This window comes from Danio rerio, chromosome 17 (assembly GCF_049306965.1).
Source record: "Danio rerio strain Tuebingen ecotype United States chromosome 17, GRCz12tu, whole genome shotgun sequence".
NCBI classification, from domain to species: domain Eukaryota; kingdom Metazoa; phylum Chordata; class Actinopteri; order Cypriniformes; family Danionidae; genus Danio; species Danio rerio.
In genome coordinates, this window is record NC_133192.1 from 23,209,501 (window position 1) to 23,228,320 (window position 18,820).

The 18,820-nt window shown below is 37.4% G+C and overlaps 1 protein-coding gene across 21 annotated transcripts in view; it reads left to right on the plus strand.

Moving 5' to 3' along the window:
• ikzf5 (IKAROS family zinc finger 5) overlaps window positions 1-16,774 on the plus strand; it is a 260,811-nt gene extending 244,037 nt beyond the window's left edge. For 10 of the 21 annotated variants that reach the window (XM_073927087.1, XM_073927081.1, XM_073927086.1 and 7 more), the window contains 3 exons: window positions 12,698-12,865; window positions 14,348-14,521; window positions 14,908-16,774. In XM_073927087.1, the coding sequence (XP_073783188.1) occupies window positions 12,733-12,865; window positions 14,348-14,521; window positions 14,908-15,860 (1,260 nt within the window). In that variant the 5' untranslated portion in view covers window positions 12,698-12,732 and the 3' untranslated portion in view covers window positions 15,861-16,774. 21 annotated transcript variants of the gene reach the window in all.
• Window positions 16,775-18,820: the final 2,046 nt, after the last annotated feature.

The window sequence follows — 18,820 nt, forward strand, 5'->3', positions numbered from 1 at the left end:
ACGTCAACCGTCTTTGCTCTGCTCATTATGACAGGCTGATGGATACTGACATGCTGTCTTTCCGAAATTATAGATATTTAAAATAGGCACTATCCTTATAAATAAACGACATAGCTGCAATCTAAACAACTTCATTCTCTACAAAAATACACACACACACATAGAAAAAGGATTAAAACTCACAAGCATTTTTTTTTCTTCAATATAAATGTTTTCACAATCTAGGAATGAATCCCGACCATGTTTGATCATATTTATCTGTTGTATGTCAATTATAAGCTGCAGCTGTCTACAAACGAAAGTGTAATATACAAAGCACTATCTGTTATGTGGTCAAAATGAAGCATTGATTATTTGTAAAAACATAAGTGCAAATCAGTGCTCCGTGCTCCTAGGAAAAGAGATATATGGCCACTAACCAACACACATGAGAAGTGAGCCAATTATTGACCCATTGATTTCATGCATTGTACAGTTTTTTCCTTGCTTTATTTCCTTTCGTTCAGCATTAAGACTCTTCCTCCTCTTCTGTTTTCAGCTGCAGTGACTATATCCAATGCTGCCATAAAGCCCATATTCCCTGGCTCCAAATGAAACCCTCGACCTCTTATATATTTTGTTCTCTATTTCGCTTTAATAGCACTAAAATTGGTTACATATTCTTTTACAGTCCCCCGATGCCATTGCGCCCATGTTGTCATTCGATTATTTATAGAAAACTATTACATGCTTACATTAGCCGCTTACTTTCCCCATGCGGCCTACAACATTCTCTCTCTCTCTTTTTATCAAACCACAGGGTCAATTCTTTGCAGGTCTACAGGCCTGCCAGTGTACTCTTCACTGGACCAAAGATCAAGGTGAAGAAAAGTGTCTGTGTGTGTTGACAGTGTTGTGAGTGATAGGACCTAGATAAGAGAATAACCTAATGTGAAAGATCCAAACAAAAAGTGTAAAAGAAACCTTACGAGATACCTAAACAAAAAAAGATACGAGTAAAGAGAGAAACTGAGACAGAAACTCAATAAATGAAAAACACTGATGCTAAAACCTTATAAAACTGCCTGAAATTCTGTAATAAGCGTGTTTATATATTTTATATATGCCCTTTAGAAATGTCTTAATTCTATAAGCCAAAAAAACAACAATGTCCTAGAAACTAGGTGTTTGGTCCATATTGACATTACAGCGTCACACAGTTGCTACAGATTTTAAAATTTCCCATTCTACCTCATCCCAAAGGGAATCTTTTGGATTGAGATTTGGTAACTCTAGGGGATATTTGAGTTGAGTGAAATCACTGTTATGTGCAGGGAACTTGTTTGTGATGATTTGAGTTTTGTGACATAGAAGCAGCATTCAAAAGATAGGTACACTGAGGTCATGAAGGAATCAAACATGATCAGCAACAACATTAGGGTTGGTTGTGGCATTTAAACAATGCTCACTTGGTAATAATGGGCACAAAGTGTGCCAAAGAATATACTACACACCATTACATCATACAGAATCTTGGACCGCTAATACATGGCAAAATAGGTAAGGTTAGGTTAGGTTACTTTATTTATACCCGAAGGTAGATATGGTTTGCAGGTAAGAGTCCTCATTCCCTCATTCCCACATACAAAACACTCTCTTTCAAAAACAAATAAATAAATAAAACAATAAAGAATAGATGATCACTTCAAGTGTCCACCCCCATATAAATGTTTAAAATGATCTATAAAATGTAAAATATACAACTCACAGAAATACCTCTGCTTTAGTATATGCCGCATTTAAATATCTTATGGCTGCTAGTACGAAACTATCTTTGTATCGTTTAGTTTTACAACTTGATACTAAAAATCTGTGACTAGAAGGAAGAAGCTGAAACTCTGAGTGTAGTGGATGAGCAGTGTCACTTAAAATTGAATTTGTAATTCTCTTTAGCTCCCTGGTGTACACAGCCTCCAGATTGGCCAGTGACACACCAGTCAGCTTACTGGACCACTTAACTATTTGATGCAGTGTGTTTTTTATACTTAACAGAAAGATTCCCAAACCACCAAAGTAAAAGATAAAACGGATTCAAGAAAAGATTGGTAAAATAAAATCATCATGGAACAGAATGGATCCATGCTTTCATGTTGTCTGTGCCACATTCTTGCCCTACCATCCAAATGTAGCAGAAGAAATCGAAGCTATTCAGACCAAGCAACACTTTTTTTCTACTCTTCTCTCGTCAAGTTTTTTGGTGAAAGGTAGGCTCAGTTAGCTGTTTTTTAAGTCTTCTGCTTCAAGCGTTGACGAGTGTTTAGAGAGTCTCTTCTGCAGACCTATGTCGTTACGAGCAATTAATCAGGTTACTGTTGCCTTTCAATCAGCTTAAACCAGTCTGGACATTCTCCTCTCAACTCTGGTATCAGTGAGACATTTTCCTCCACTGTATTTTTCTATCCTTTTTAGATCAATCTAAAATTCCTACAGAAAATGGTCTACGAATTTTAGGACTATATATTCTGAAACTTTTCAAATGCATTGCGATTCTCTCTTGAATCGATTTTGAGCTTAGGTTTTACCACTAGATGACATTGTATGCATTACAAACAGTCACACTCTAACTCTAAAAAGTTAATGATTTAAGGAAAATGCTTAAGCGTATAACTAGAGTGTTCATAGTGAGCTGTGTTTACATTTATTTCTGTAGAGTAAAAGCCATGGTTCAAGTGCATTTCACCATTTTTAGTACAGTGCAAGACCAAAAGCACAATCGCTCTACTTTATGCTCACAAATAGTCTATGATTGTAAACTAACCTAGAGCACCAACAGCTGTTAAAAACTAAGCTCAGAATCGAGTCGAGAGAATTGCAATACATCGACTGATTTATCGTCCCAGAGTTAATTTTCTAAAGTATTATTAGAAATAATAAGATAAAAAACATGCAACATTGAAGTCACCGAAATCATCTTGCTTCCCTGTTCTGATGATCCGTTTGAGTTTGTGCAGAATGTTTTGACTTTATCTGATTGACTAAAAACATCAGCGAGAATAAATTCGGTTCACTTTCTCATCACTTCATCTGTATCCTAAAGCTGAAGATTCAGACAGAAAAATTAATGGATTAGCATTTTAACCATTCTCTGTTGTAGCTCCTTTGTGCAACCCTCATATTGCTGTTTATAACCTCCTACTGCTCTGCGGTCTGGTTAGTTTGTCACTGTTGTACAGGTAAAATGCTTGTTATTAATGATCATGCTGTTATGGTACAGTGCATGCAGTGTTTAAATTCCTCCCCCTATGCATTGGAACAGCAAGGCCCAGCTGCACCAGGCCCAGGGATCGATAAGAGGTCAGGGAGGTCGAGGGTCATTCCTCCCTCCCATTATGACCTGACCACTCACCTCATATGGTGACTAACGAGGCCTACTGGGTATAGTGCCAGATAAGAGCAGTGTTCAAGGAACATGAATAATACTAGAGGGCTGTTCATTCAGAAACAGAAAACAGAGGTAATGGAGTACTTCCTTGTTATACCATCAACTTGTGTTGAGTAGATGTAAAACACACAAACCGGTTGAGAAAGGCAACCTGGACTTTTGAATGAAAATAAAAGTAGGCAGAGGGGTGGAGATAACATTGGGTCATTCCCTCATAATAAAATATGGAAAAATAGAGAAGTAAATATAACTCTGTGGAAAGTGGAAATGAATTGTTAGTTTGAAAAGAGATAAGGAGTCTATTAGACGTGATTATGCCAATGATCAGCTTTTATCAATAATCAATAGTCTATTGGATTGGTCTCCTCATTGGATCTCTTTAACCTGAGATGTCCTCTGGGTGCAGCCTAATTCCCAATTACAATAATAAATTAAGACCATGTTTACACTGCATCATTTAGGAGTGACAATTGCATTTAAAGGATTTTCAACATTGTAATCATAGCAGCATTCTGGGGTCTAGCCCAACTGATCTGACTATTCTGACAAAAGTTTTATTATGTCTACCAAAGGCTTATGGCTGGTGTTTTTAAATGAAACCACCTTCAATAAATACCTCATTTTTTTGTAATGCAATTTCATAAAATACTCTGGTATGGTGCCATGCCCACTTTTTATAAATCCTGTTTATTAGGTATATTTGGACTTAAATTATGCAGTTTATGGAGTTAATAAAGCAGGCAGGTGCAAGTTTGTTTTTCTTATGGTGTTATATGAAAGTTAACTTAGTACATAAAGTTTGTTAAGGGCTTGTTCTTATTTGCTTTTTTTCTAAGCAAGATTTCACTGTCACAGTGCAACAAATTCAAGACGCTCCTTGTGATTTCTTACATTCAAACAGAATAAAGAGAAAAATGTGATGGAGAACACGTGACTACATCATTAACAACTAGTTCTTCAGTCTGGTTTCATGCTGCTTAAAACTGCGGTTGTCACTGTTTGCATTTTTCAAGAATTAGATCAGTTGCTTGTGTTTGTCACTAAAAGGTGCACTGACTAAAAAAGAGAACATGATTTTATATTTTTTCTTATTTATTATTATTTTGAGACCAAATGGTATTCTTTTAGAAACTAAAAGCAAGAAGGTTGCTGGTTCGAGTCTCGGCTGGGTCAATTGGCATTTCTTTGTGGAGTTTGCATGTTCTCCCCATGTTCGTGTGGGTTTCCTCCGGGTGCTCCGGTTTTCCCTACAGTCCAAAGACATGCACTATAGGTGAATTAGGTAAGCTAAACTGTCTGTAGTGTATGTATGTGAATGGGAGTGTGTATGGGTGTTTCCCAGTGATGGGTTGCAGCTGGAAGGGCATCTGCTGCGTAAAACATATTCTGGATAAGTTGGCGGTTCATTCCGCTGTGGTGACCCCAGATTAATAAAAGGACTGAAAAGAAAAGGATTGAATGAATGAAAACAGAAGCTTATACTGTAAGAGTTTTTAATGTTTAGTGAAGTGTTTTTAAACTGGAAAACTTGTAATGCGTTTTAGCCATTTATTTAAATAGCTTACGTATTTTAGGGACCTAAAAATGCAAGATGCAATGCAAAAAATAAATAAGTAAATTTTGACCTAATGCTGTAACCTAAATGTGTTAGTTGTGATTTCCTATCAATTGTTTGTGAAATAGTTTTTTAAATAATTCAGAATAAAATCTGTCACCTTTAATTTGTTTTGAGCCTGCATGAGTCATATAAAAGAAGACATTTTAAAGAAAAAAATGCCTGAAAACACAGAAACTTTTTTTTTTGCTTGCCCACATTCTTCAAAATAACTCATTTTATGTTCATCAGAAGAAAGAAACTGATGGTGAATTAAATTTAATTGGTAATTTTTGCAACAACAGCCTATTTAAAATCTGTCAACACTCTTAAGATTTTCATAGCAAAATAAAGTCTTTAGATGCAAATATCCACAGGAAGCCTACAACTAAACTAATGTAGCATTAAATCAGATGACATCCCTGTATTGTCCACTTTTTAAGAATTCAAATGGCATTTCTAATGAATCTCCCTGGTTCAGTGGCCAAATTGGCTGGGGTGGTGCATGGCGCTGGATACACTCCACTGTGTCCGCTGGCCTGTGTAGAGCCGTGTGTTTTAAAGATTTGACAGAAGATGCTCTAAATTATCTGCCTTTAGACAGTGCTATCCATTAGTTCCCCTCTCAGCGCCGAGCATGAAATGCGAGTATTGGGGCAACTGTGCGTTGGGAGATATCATTCAGGACTATGAGCTATGGCCAAGCGCTGACAGTCAGGATAAATGCCCCCACTTTTCAGGCTGTACAAATGGCATTTGGCCACAATAATTCAGCAAAGGACAGTTCATTCCCCATCCAGAGCGACTGGACCCAGTCAAAAGCTATTACAGCATCTTCTTTATTAGTGCCTATGGTTTTGGTGTAGAGATCCTCAGATAAATACAGCTAAAATGCCACTTCACTCAGAAATATTGGCCCATTCCTCTGTTGCCTGACTAGGCCCGAATGACAGCCTGTTTCAGACATTATAAACCTTTCTGAAGTCACACAGTGCTCCTGCCAGCCATCTGTCATGCTGTAAGTACCATCATTTGCAGACCAATAGAAGTGATCAGTAGTTTTTCCCCCAGGCTCCAAGCGAGGCATCATAGTCAAAGGAATTGATTATCACTTTATCATTTAAGTATAGCTTGCTTTCAAGAATAATAACTCACATTTAAGGTGCCAAATGGCTTTGCATATAGCTCAAAACGCCAGCCATTTAAGAGTAATTGTGTAATTCGTCAATTGTGACGTTGCTTTATAGTTTCTGCATCTCGGCGCGGCTAGGGAGCTCGGCGGAATAGAAGCGCGCTGTCACCTGTGACGTTTGAAAATCTCTCCGGCGATGCTTTAATACGTTACCGGGGGACGCGCGCGCATTCAGACTTCATAAGGTGACAGCGGTTTTATCGTGCGTCGCCTCGTAAAGTCACGTCATCTGTAGGACGAGCCCGACACTTTTATTAAACAGCTATTCGCCGCGCGCTTCGGGAGATGTGCAAAGATAAATCCTCATGAATAACTGAACTGTCTGTTTGAGGATCGGTGTGTGTCATACAAAAGTTAGAACGTGATCTAAGCGGCACATACTGAAGAAGGCTAAATGATGGCTTTCAGAAATGATACAATTTAGATATACCTTGCAGCATGTATAAGTACACCCCTCACAAATCTATTTTTAAATGAATATTTTAATAGGAAGATATACAATAATGTATTTGTGCATACATTAGATTAGTCATTACTGAAGCCAAATCTAGATCTTATCTAACAAAAACAACTTTTAAATTATAAATTAATACACCCAAATTTATGTTAGAAAAAAATAATAAATACAAATAAAATAGTAGAAAATTTTATTCATTTATTCATTTATTTTCTTTTCGGCTTAGTCCCTTTATTAATCCAGGATTGCCAAAGCGGAATGAACCGCCAAGGCTCGAACCAGCGACCTTCTTGCTGTGAGGCGACAGCACTGCGCCACCGCGTCGCCCTTGTTAAAATTTTGTAGGTTGTAATTTATTTTGCAATATTTTGCTTGAATTTAATTGTATTATTCTTCAATTTTTAAATATTTTAGTCACCAAACATATTATTTTAATAAAAATATATGTTTAATAAATCTGTTTTGTTTAACTGCACCAAAATACATTGCCTAGATTCACTAAGAAATTGATAAAATAATAATTTTCAAAATGAGGTGTATTCAAGTATGCTGAGCATATAGACAGACAGACAGACAGACAGACAGACAGACAGACAGACAGACAGACAGACAGACAGACAGACAGACAGATAGATAGATAGATAGATAGATAGATAGATAGATAGATAGATAGACAGATAAACAGATAGATAGATAGATAGATAGATAGATAGATAGATAGATAGATAGATAGATAGATAGATAGATAGATAGACAGACAGACAGATAGATAGACAGATAGATTAGTTGATTAAATATACAGGAATGTTGAGCATTATTGTTTAAAAAGTAAAAAAATTATATATAAAAAAACTGTAGTGTAAACAATTTTATACATATAGGCTAATGTAAAAATAGCTATTTATACAAAACCCGGTATTATTTATAAACAAACCAAATGTATTTTTTCTGTATAAATCATCTTGTCTAAATTTTCAATTATTTATTTTTAACACAAAATGCATACTAGTGTCGAGCAAATATAATAACCTTTGTGAAAATAAATTGTCAACATATAGCTAAATACTACATGCAAATATGAAATATTTTATCTGGTGTATATTATTCAGATCTAATCAAATATGTATTAAACTCAATACTTTTTATGACTGTCAATACTTATTGGTGACAAGTGAATGAAATCTATGAAGAATAATGAAAATATATAGTAAATTATTACAAATGTTATTTTGAATCTACAGTGCTTAAATAGAGTCATCAAAATATTCTTCTTACATGCACTCACAATTTTTTTCTGTCTAAATGATAGAAAGGAGATACAGTGATGAGTCCGTCCGTGCTGAAAAACGAACAAAAAATTATACACATACAATTTTGTTTGCACGGGCCTTTTCCCTAACTGAAGATAAAGTTTACGCTGCTTTTATTGCGGTATTCTTTTTATTATAAGGCCGTCCTATTGATTCGATTTTGGCGCAATATTCCAGTCAGCCCGATTGTAGCAGACTTTTAGAAAATGAGATCTGGCATTCGACTAAATGAGAATTTCCTGTGCGGAGACATTCATTGGTTTGCGCAGGAAATTAATGATAAAAACGCCCATCTTTGTGTGTGGCGCGCGTATCGCCGCTAATCTGCGCCTTTGTGCAAATGTAACCAGGGCTGCTCTTTGGCAATCGAGCGCAACGCCACGGCTTTGAGAAAAACCACTTGTTCTGTCACATAATTAGAGATCTCATACCCGCTTTGTGAGAGGGGGGCGAGGGAGGATGGAGGGGGCCTTGTTTGCCCATTTAAAGTGTGATTCAGATAATAGTGTTCTCATCAAAGGTAGCAATTACATTCATTACACAGGCGGCCGCGAGGAAATTAAGTGGCAGGAAAATGAAAAGCTTAATATGTACTTCCTTTATCCTATTTCTTTTCCTTTCTCTGCTTCCACACACGCCCCGTGTCGCACAAAGGTGGGGGGTGTAAGATAGGGTCTCTCCAGAAATAAATAGTCTTGGGGGCGTGAAGAATAAATCCAGCCGTGGTCCTCCTTCACCCTTTAGCAGTAATGATTTGGCGTTGGGGCAGCCGTTTCTATAGCTGCGCTCTTCAGGCAGGATTAAAAGCCTTTCTTCGGGGGCTAATGTCCACGGCAGCCTTTAAATGACTCCAGCATATGATTGGAGTGTTAAAAAAGTGCCCAGGGGCCTTCTCCAAATTAATACCCAATTCCTTTTCAGGAGAAAATGAATTGTTTCGCGTTCTATAAAACCACAAACAGCACATAAATCAAGCGCTTTGGAGCAGAGAAGGGGGCCCGCTCATTCAAAGCCTTTTAAATGTGAATTAGGGCAACGGGGGAACTTGGTCTGACTTACCCCCGAGCAGGTGTAGAGGGAGCCGCTTCAGACACCCTGCAGATGCTGCATTAGAAAGCGAAAGCGAGAAGGGCCGCATAAACAAACTGAACTGACACTCATTTGAGAGCGAATGTACGTCATGAAGTCTGTGCCAGTTTGAGTGCACACCAAACCACTATCAGTTATTTTCAGAGACCTACTAAAATTTCATGTGGCAGTCAAATCAGAAAGAAAATCAGAAGAAGACGCATTTCATGTATTTTTTAACTCAATTGGACCATTTAAAAAGCTTTATTTGACGTTGACCGAATAACACAACCAACACAACACAACCAACTATCATCACGGCAACTATTTTTCGCAAGCACTGTTGCACCACTGCTTTGAAAACAATAACGCTTCATGAAAAGAAGCCCACTTGAAACCCCAATTAATCTTTTTCAACTGACAAATTACTGTCACCCTGCTTGAATTATTTAAGGGGAAGTGGCTTCACGGGAAACCTGAGCATAATTAAATTGCTATAAAATAACATTAGTGTGGACAGGCTATTAGGAAGTGTTGTAATTGACTGCTTCAGGGGTCGTAGTTCAACCCTACAAGGTCAGGCTGTCGTGCTTTCCTTTGGATGAGTTTGCTGCGCTTTTCACTTGAAAACCCACATACTGTACAGAAGCTGCCAAAACTTGATTTTATAATTCTCATCCAATAATGTTATATACCATGTGCATTTTAAATCAGGTGCTCCCCCACACGTAAATGTTTACTTATTCATAGGCAACAACAAAATATGGACAATGTTGTTTTCCTTAATGAGTAAAGAAGAGTGAAAGCAGATTTCGATTTTGAACCTGCAGGCCTACTTATTCCCATGATGAATAATCACTACTACTTGACATCCTGCGCCATCTAGTGTCCAAATTGTGAAATGGAACTGGATTTAACCCTAATAACAGCACAGTACAGAATTACACAAAGAAAGAAAATAATGTCATTGGATTGAAGAACTATGTAACACAAATGCAATGTCATGAATCAGGAATGTTAATGGATTTCAAAAGAATCTCAAACTGAAATTGGGGCTGGGGTGCAACATAAACCATATGTCAGGTAACATAATAGCTTGGTAAATTGAAGTCTTTATTGCTGTAATGTGACCTAAAACAACTGTTTTATTGTACCTACACAATAAGGCTATGTATACAGTAGATTGTTTGTTAACACTGGGAGCCAGGGCGCTTGTTCTCTGGTCATCTGAACCATGATCACAGGCAATGAATTGCTGCATGTTACACTAGAAGCCTCTCATTACATCTCTGAAGAGTGTCATAAGTATCCAGAGCTCTCGCTCTAACTGGTCGTTTGTCACACCCTCTTCAATGGTTTTCCTACAACCCTGACACAAATGGGGCAATGCGATCTTCAGCTAACTTCCCCTCTAGTTAAATATTAAACGCTATGAAACATGAATGAGCCAATCCTGCTATTTAAAGTAATGCAATTGGCTCAAGTACTCATCAAATTGCCCATGACATTTGAATATGGAAATTATCCATGTATTTAGCTAATCTGGTAAAAGGCGATGAATCATCAATGCACTTGATGCAGAATTCTAAAAGGTTTTTAAAATAAATGGATCATTGCTGTTATGCAGAACCTCTGTGGTTATGAATACCAATTTTTTATGGTTAAGCTGTAATTCAAGAAATATTTCAAATGTAGGAGTCTTGCAAAAAGTATCATTTTGAATTTCTATATTATTTATCCAATGTAATATTTTGATATAGCGCATTTATCGTGTATGACCATACATCCAAAGTGCTTCACAATCATGAGGGGAGTCTCTGGATGATGCAAAGGCAGCCACAGGACAACTGCACCAGTGCGCTCACCACACACCAGCTATAGGGACAGTGATGGAGCCAATTCAGTGCATGGGGATGATTATGATGGCTAATGGCCAATGGAAAGAATTGGCCAGAAACAGAGGTTACACCCCTTCTCTTTACGAGAAGTGTCTTTGTATTTTTAATAACCACAGAGAGTCAGGACCTCCGTTAAACGTCTCATCCAAAAGACGGTGCTCACTGACAGTACAGTGTCCTCTTCAGTGCCCCACTGGGGCATTACGTCTCACACAGACTGCAGGTTGAGCGCCCCCTGCTGGCCACGCAGAATAACAAAACAAAAATAAAAGGATGACTTTTATATAGATTCTAATTTTTTAAATTAGCATTTAATGGAAAAAACTGACTACTGATGTATGATTTACAAGATAAATCTATTTGACTATCTAACTATTTTTTTTTACTTTAAAATATTATGGTTAAATGCAACTTGCCATTTCTTTGTAGCTAAACGTTGCAATTTGCTAGCAATTTCTGAATGAAATTGTACCTTGTAACAGGATGGAAACAAAATATTTTATCAAAGGCTTAGTCGTTGCTCATTGAGTGACTAAAAGTGAGCTTTCCAATCATCTTTGTAATCTCTTAGCAGTATACTGTGTCATGTTATCAGACACGACAGAACTACACAAACCATCAAGCTAATCTCCACCTTTAAATACAAGCCTTTTGTGCAGCTGTTTTTCCATCAAAACGTTGTCCTTTCGTCGATGACGACGACCGCGTCATTTACAAGACTAGCAAGATAGAAACTGATAGAGCATCAGATAAGTTTATAACGTGAGTTAGTTTAAATAGGCCTACTACCAAAGAACGCATGTTTTGTTTTTTTGTTTTTTTGTTTTATCAGGGGGTAGAAAAAAATATTTGTCGTTTTGACAATTGTACATTTTACAATTTCTGTCAAAATACAGAAAATGTATATAACTCACTTTTATATTCACTCATTTGGGGAATGGGGATACTAGGTTGGATTACTTGAATTCAACCCGCTCTTCAAAGTACTGACACACAGGAACTAAATATTCAACCATCGGAACGAAGACGGAATCATTTTAGCGGCGCACCGCCAAATTGAACTTTCACCCCTACGTTTTCTTTTGTTTTGATGGCGCATAGCATCATTTTGGCTCTCCAAAGGTTGTTTTTGCACTTCATTCGCCAATGACACAGTCCAAAAAGACAAAAGGAGCATGTTTAAAAGACGTCAGTCCAGCTGCCGCTTAAATGTAAAGCTCGTTTAAATCCCGTTTTAATTGATCCAGTCGCGCTAACTCGCTGACGTTAGCTGTCCAGCATCACCATGGAGCTTTTCTCGGTCAGATTTTTCTAAAAACTCCTTAAATAACGGAGTCGTCAGTCAACAAATCCAGCAACCGAGTGTGGTTTTAATTCAGCTGACACCCTTGAAAAGGTAACTGTTGTTCATTGTTGTTAAATGATCGCATAATGCTTGGGAAAGCTTGGCGACGTCAACGTTACTCGCTATTATAGCAACGCCTGTTACCTTGTCAACTGAATAACAGTCAGACTAATACAACTCAGTAATGTTTGTTACAACTGCCACAAGTTCAGCTTGAACTTACGAGCTGAAGATTTTGCAGCTTTGTTTACTGTATTTGCTGGCATGGGACTGTTATTGTAAAGGGTTCGATTGGATTCACACTTTACAGTATGCCTGTAAAGTCTAATGTTGTTGTTTGATATAAGCGTCGCTTTACAAAGATTTTCTTTTGTATATGCATCTGTTTGGTTATATTTTATTTACGCTACAGCCTGTTTGACCACAGTGGAAGACTCTAGATCTTCAATGGGCGAGGAGAAGCCAGAACCCCTGGATTTCGTGAAGGACTTTCAGGAGTACCTGAGCCAACAGACCCAACATGTCAACATGATATCAGGGTCTGTCATCGGTGTGAAAGACAGTGATGATCTGCAAGGAGGTAATTTATGTCTGTCTGAAATATATACACAATATATTTTTTTATTAGTGCTTTCCACAGGTTTGAAACCAGACCATTTACTTAAATGACATAAATAGTTAGCTATATGCAACAAACAAAACATAATTGAATTTTTAACAGTATTTGTATTTTTTATGACAGTTTTATACTGTTTCTTTTTAATAGGTTGAAGTAAAAAATGTTGAAATAAAAAAAATCCACTATTTCTAACACCAGAATGCTATTCAGAAGCCACATGCAGCCACTGACAGGGTAAAATCTTCTCTTTCTTATTCAAGCTCAAAGCAAACTTGAATGCCAAAGCTTTTAAGATATGTATATAAAATAGCCTATTTAATATATTAACTTGAAATAATCATTTAATGAGAAATAAATGACAAAAAAGAAATGAAACAAACAATATCTCTAAAAGTTTATATAGTTACAAGATTAAAACGTGTAGATTATATAAATAATGCAAATGCAATAACCATTACTAATGGTGTACATATATTTTGCAGCCACATTAGACCAGTTATTTCTTCCTCTCCAAGTATATAGTAAAGTTTTTCTGAATCATTTAGATTAAAGAAACTATCATTTACTTTTTCTCTTGGTCTCATGGCTGCGCTTGCTGTCAGCTGTGAAGCAAGCGGAAAGTAGCCTTTGATAAAAGAGTAATGCAAAAATGCTTACAAGCTTTAGAAAGTGAAAGCAAAAGTTGAATCCCAGACATTTTAGGATATTTAGTAACACGGGCCGGATGAATTTTTAAATCCCAAAAACGTGCATCTTTGTGGATCTGCAAAGTATGTGAGACTGTATGTAGGAGTGTTGAACAGGTAAACGAGAGAAGATTTTCCACTATTTAATTGATAGCGGATATTTGGTTATATTGGGTGGATACAAAAAAAAAAAAAAAAAACGTAAAAGCATGTCAATTATATAAAAAAAAAAAGTGTCATTAAATATACTTGGGCGGCCGTTAAAATACCTCGGTGGCCCACCCAAGTAAAATCTATGTGTTGGAAGCACTGTTTATGATTTAGTAATAATATATTTTCATATAAATATCACCATGAATATAAACAGTATGATTTGCTTGCACTTATCATAAATGGGGTGTGCAGTAGAGTGCATCAGTGCTCAGCTGCGTTTACGGCAGCACTGGTTTTGGAAAGTGTTTTTCCCATAAACCAAAAATCCAGCCACAGGGTGAAGAACAACATTATAAAGTTTGATTTTAAGTAAAAAGGCCAATTTTCTGAAAACATACGAAAATTGGCAGATGGAAGATAATGTAACTTTGATAATGAAGGAATATAATGTACATTTTTCCAGTAGTTTAAATTATAGGATTTGTGCCTTTATTGTATGAAAGAAAAAAATTAACAAAGAAATATGCATGCTGATTTAAGCAGACTGTCTCTTAGGTGTCCTTTATGTTAGTCTTAAGTATTCTGTTATTGACTTCTCTTTAAGAACTTGCTCAGAATGGCCTGGAGCACCCAGCAGTAGACATGTCCTTAGAGGACAGTTCAGGGATGTTGGTGGATGGCTTTGAGAGGACATATGATGGAAAACTCAAGTGCCGCTACTGCAACTATGCCACCAGGGGGACTGCACGACTTATTGAACACATACGCATACACACAGGTAAATGATCTTTAACCTTAAACCTCAAAAATACTAATTTACTCAACATTTACTCTGAGTGTTTATAAACTTTTATGCGTTTCATTATTCGGTCAAACACTAAAGAAGATATTTTGAAGAAAGTTAAAAACATGTAACCATTGACTTCCGTGGTATTTGTTTTTTCTACTATGGAAGTCAATGGTTACAGGTTTCCAGCTTTCTTCAATATATGTTTTTAATATTCAACAGGAAGTCAAACTGGTTTGAAACAAGTAAATGAGGAAATAATTTTCAGTTCTGGGGTGAACCAGCCCTTTTATTACACTCTGAGTGGTTTTAAAGACTGTATTTTGTCTGTTTGTCAGCTTTACTATTTATAAACTCTTCTCCATCTCCTCTTCCAGGTGAAAAACCACACAGATGCCACCTGTGTCCTTTCGCCTCGGCCTACGAGCGCCATCTAGAGGCTCACATGCGCTCTCACACAGGTGAGAAACCCTACAAGTGTGAGCTGTGCTCCTTCCGCTGTAGCGATCGCAGTAACCTTTCCCACCACCGTCGTCGTAGACATAAACTCCTCCCAATGAAAGGCGCCCGCTCTGCTCTTTCACATCGGAAGATGCTCAGCGTCCTGCAGAAGAGAGGAAACTCTTTAGGTTATGGCCGCCGACTGCTCATCAACCTCAGCCCGCCATCCATGGTCTTGCAAAAGCCCAGCTCTGAGCAGCACCACCTGGGGGACTTCACTCACGACCTCCCTCCTCACGCTCACCTTCATCAGGAAGCTTATAACGGTCTAGGAAAGGATCCACAAGCTATCGGTGGAGCAATTGGAAGTGGTTCTAGAGAAGACCAGGATATGGCATTGGACAACCCACTGAACCAGCTTTCAACATTAGCAGGACAGTTAGCCAGCATCCCATCTGAAGCTGAAGGTGCGCCTGTGTCTCCCGGAGCTGAATCGCTACCTGATGAAAAACCTACATTCCTCGTCCAGCAGCCTGTAACAGCGCCCGCTGCGGTTTCGGTCAACACAGCTCAAGCTTCTTCTCCCATCACCCCAGAGCCCAGACCAGCTGCACACAGCGGCTGCAGTCCAGGTGTGGGACCCTGCAGCGAGAGGACCAGCACTCCGAGCGGAACCAACAGCCAGCCAGGGACGCCCACTCCAGTACAGGACCCCCAGATGCTCCATCACTGCCCACATTGTCACATATATTTCCCAGATAACATCCTCTATACCATTCACATGGGCTGCCATGGCTATGAGAACCCTTTTCAGTGTAACATATGCGGGCACAGGTGCAGAAACAGTTATGACTTTGCCTGTCACTTCGCAAGAGGGCAGCACAAATAAGGACACACACTAGTGTTTTACCGGCCTCCTCTTTGCCCTGTTTTACATAATAATGCGATTTTAGTATCAGGAACATTCCAAAGACAAATTCGGGTGAGCCTGCGTTGTTCTTATTTTATTTGAACTCTTATTGGCATGTTATTTGTCTTTGTAAAGGTTGTAAATGGTGTCCTCCTCACATTAAAAACTATCAATATAGATTATCCGACTTTTGCAGTCATGCAGATTTTTTGCCTCAACTCTCTTTTATAAGTGCCAGAGTTTGATAATCAGTGCCTACAGTTATTTTCTGAAAGTTAACACTTCAAATTTTGTAGTTTCTTTTGCTTTTTTACATTTGGACTTCTGAATGACTGTAAATGTTCTCATGTTTTAGTCGTGACATGACCTTCGCCACATTTAACACTTTTCCTCTTCTCTAATTACGGATTAAATTATTATTTGCTTTGTGCCTCATTATTTAAACTTAACTTAATTCAACAAGATTGTGATTGAAGATGAACATTTCTAGCAGAGGTAAGTACGTTGGCTGTTTAGCAGTAAAAAAAACGTGTCCTGTAGGATTGTTGTTCAAGATTTTACTGTAGTGGCCTAAGGTCTTCTTCTCCATACTTAGCACCATAGCACATGGCTGTATACACTGGTTTTGTAAAGCAGTGTTGATGATTGTGTTCGGACGGTGTAAGCGCACGGTTCTCTTTCTTTCTGTCATTCTCTCTCCCTCATCGCTACCATCAGTGCCATGCTGTAGATGTTATTTGTAATGTTTTTGGAAACATTTGTGGTGCTACTACTATTGAAGCGTTTCATATTCCTGTCTGCATAATGAACTAAATTATCAGATAAGTATTGTATGTTTTGGTGGATTTGATGTTGAATGTCAATAAACCTGACTTATGCGATGTGTACTGGAATGATAGCTTGTCCTGTCCTTTTTTTTTGCTCAAAATTCAACGATTTCCCTTACATTTGTCTAGTAAACATCATGACATACTTATTACACTTTCTGCAAATGTTCTTCTGTAACCTCATTACATACTTTGAGAATAATACCAGAGATAAATCAGGATAATAAGGTTTCCTGTCCTACCAGTTCCTAATGATAAATATTACTTTGCCTTTGCGTTGTATTTAATGTCAAAGTCAGCGCCATTTTGGTAACAAACAGAAACAAAACTCAGTTGTTGAAGCCAGGAGTCCAGCGGCCTGTTTCAGAAAGGAGGTTAACTGAAAACTCAGAGTATTTTAACCCTGAAATGAGAGAAACTCTGGGTTTTTCGTTTCAAAATGGCAGGTTTGTCAAACTCGAGAAAGCAGGGTAAGTCAAGCCTGTTTCTGAAAGAGAGGTAACTTTAACCCAGAGTCAGTCAAGTGGTAACTTACTCTGTGAATCTAACCTGGTCAGAAGCAGGTTTTGTTCTCTAAACTCAGAGTTTCTGTCTGTCTCCTCCCTTTTTTAAGATGAAGCGGTATTTCTCGCCTTAGCCTTACGTTTCTACCCACCTATTTTAATGCTCATTTTGGATACGTGCATAAAAACGATTGATAGAAACGTCATGATGCACATAACTTTTTAAAATATGCATAAAAAACGCGCATAACTGAGTAGGATAAACTTTTATTCGATAGAAAATGTGCGCATAAACTACGATGGAAACACTTTTACTGAACAAATTACAGTATGTACATTAAAAAAAAGATCATGATCATGATAATGAAAATGTGTGTAAATGGACAAACCAGCAGGCTGAGCACACTGTAACATGTCTTAAATATTGTTTTAGTCATTCTAAAATGCCTTAACTGTTTCAGTATTAGTGTATATTATTAATTACCTCCGAACGTCTGGTGCGTGTCAAGAGTCTCCGCGTCTTATGGCTTCAGACGCCCCCACGTGTTCATTGTGTTTCAGCATTGTCTTCTGACATCCAGGCGCAAGTACATTAATTGGGCTAAATAAAGAATTAATTGACGCAGCATCTTCTACCACAGTAAATTCTGTTTTTACTGTTGATATTTGGTGCCAGTTTAATCAGGAAGTGACAATTTTTTTCTCTTTGACTCGTTGGATGGAATTTTATTCGCATCTTTTATGCAATATTTCAGTTTTGCACATAAATTTATGTAATATATTTGGATGGAAACATAGCTATTGCCTACATTTTAGTCACACACAGAAGAACTGTACTAGAATGGCTTATCCTTTTTTAATAAATAATTAAATTAAATTCACCTTCGACATGCACTGTAACTAGATTAATGGGATTATTATTCTTTCTAAAAATTATTTTTTAGTACTGCTTACCTTCTAAATGTTATATTAACCTCTATCACTTGATCAATAAAAATGGCAGACACACAAGTGCACTGTTAAATCATTTAAAACTAATAAATGTATAAAAAAGTTTAGAAAAAAATATATAAACGTCACAAATTACATTACTTACTTTATTATACTTAAATATTTAAATGCTTAAAAAGTGAAATTAGGCATTAACTTGAGCTGTTGTTTTCCTACGCTAACTGTCTCTTCTTCACTTATGGTTGCTTCTTTTCAAATATATACGCTCATATTTGCTATAACTTTGCATGAGAACATCGAGTTCAGCTGGAGAAAGAAATGGTGATCTCTTTTATAAGATGTTGCCATAGTCACTCGTAATGTCTGCGCTCCATTGATAATGCTTTTTTAAAGTCACGGTGTGCGCACTTAACTCTGAGTTGGTCTACTCGAAGTTGATTGACCCAACTCAGATCAGCTGTTCTGAAACTGAAAACTCTGAGTTTTTAATCTCTCGGTAAATCAACTCAGAGTTCAAGTTTAAACTCTGAGTTGTTTAAACCTCCTTACTGAAACAGGCCCCAGGACTGTATAAGGTCAAACATCAACAGTCATTTGGTGAGATGCCTAAATATCCTTCTAGCTGTTTGATAGAATTTAAAATGTTTCTTGGGTATTT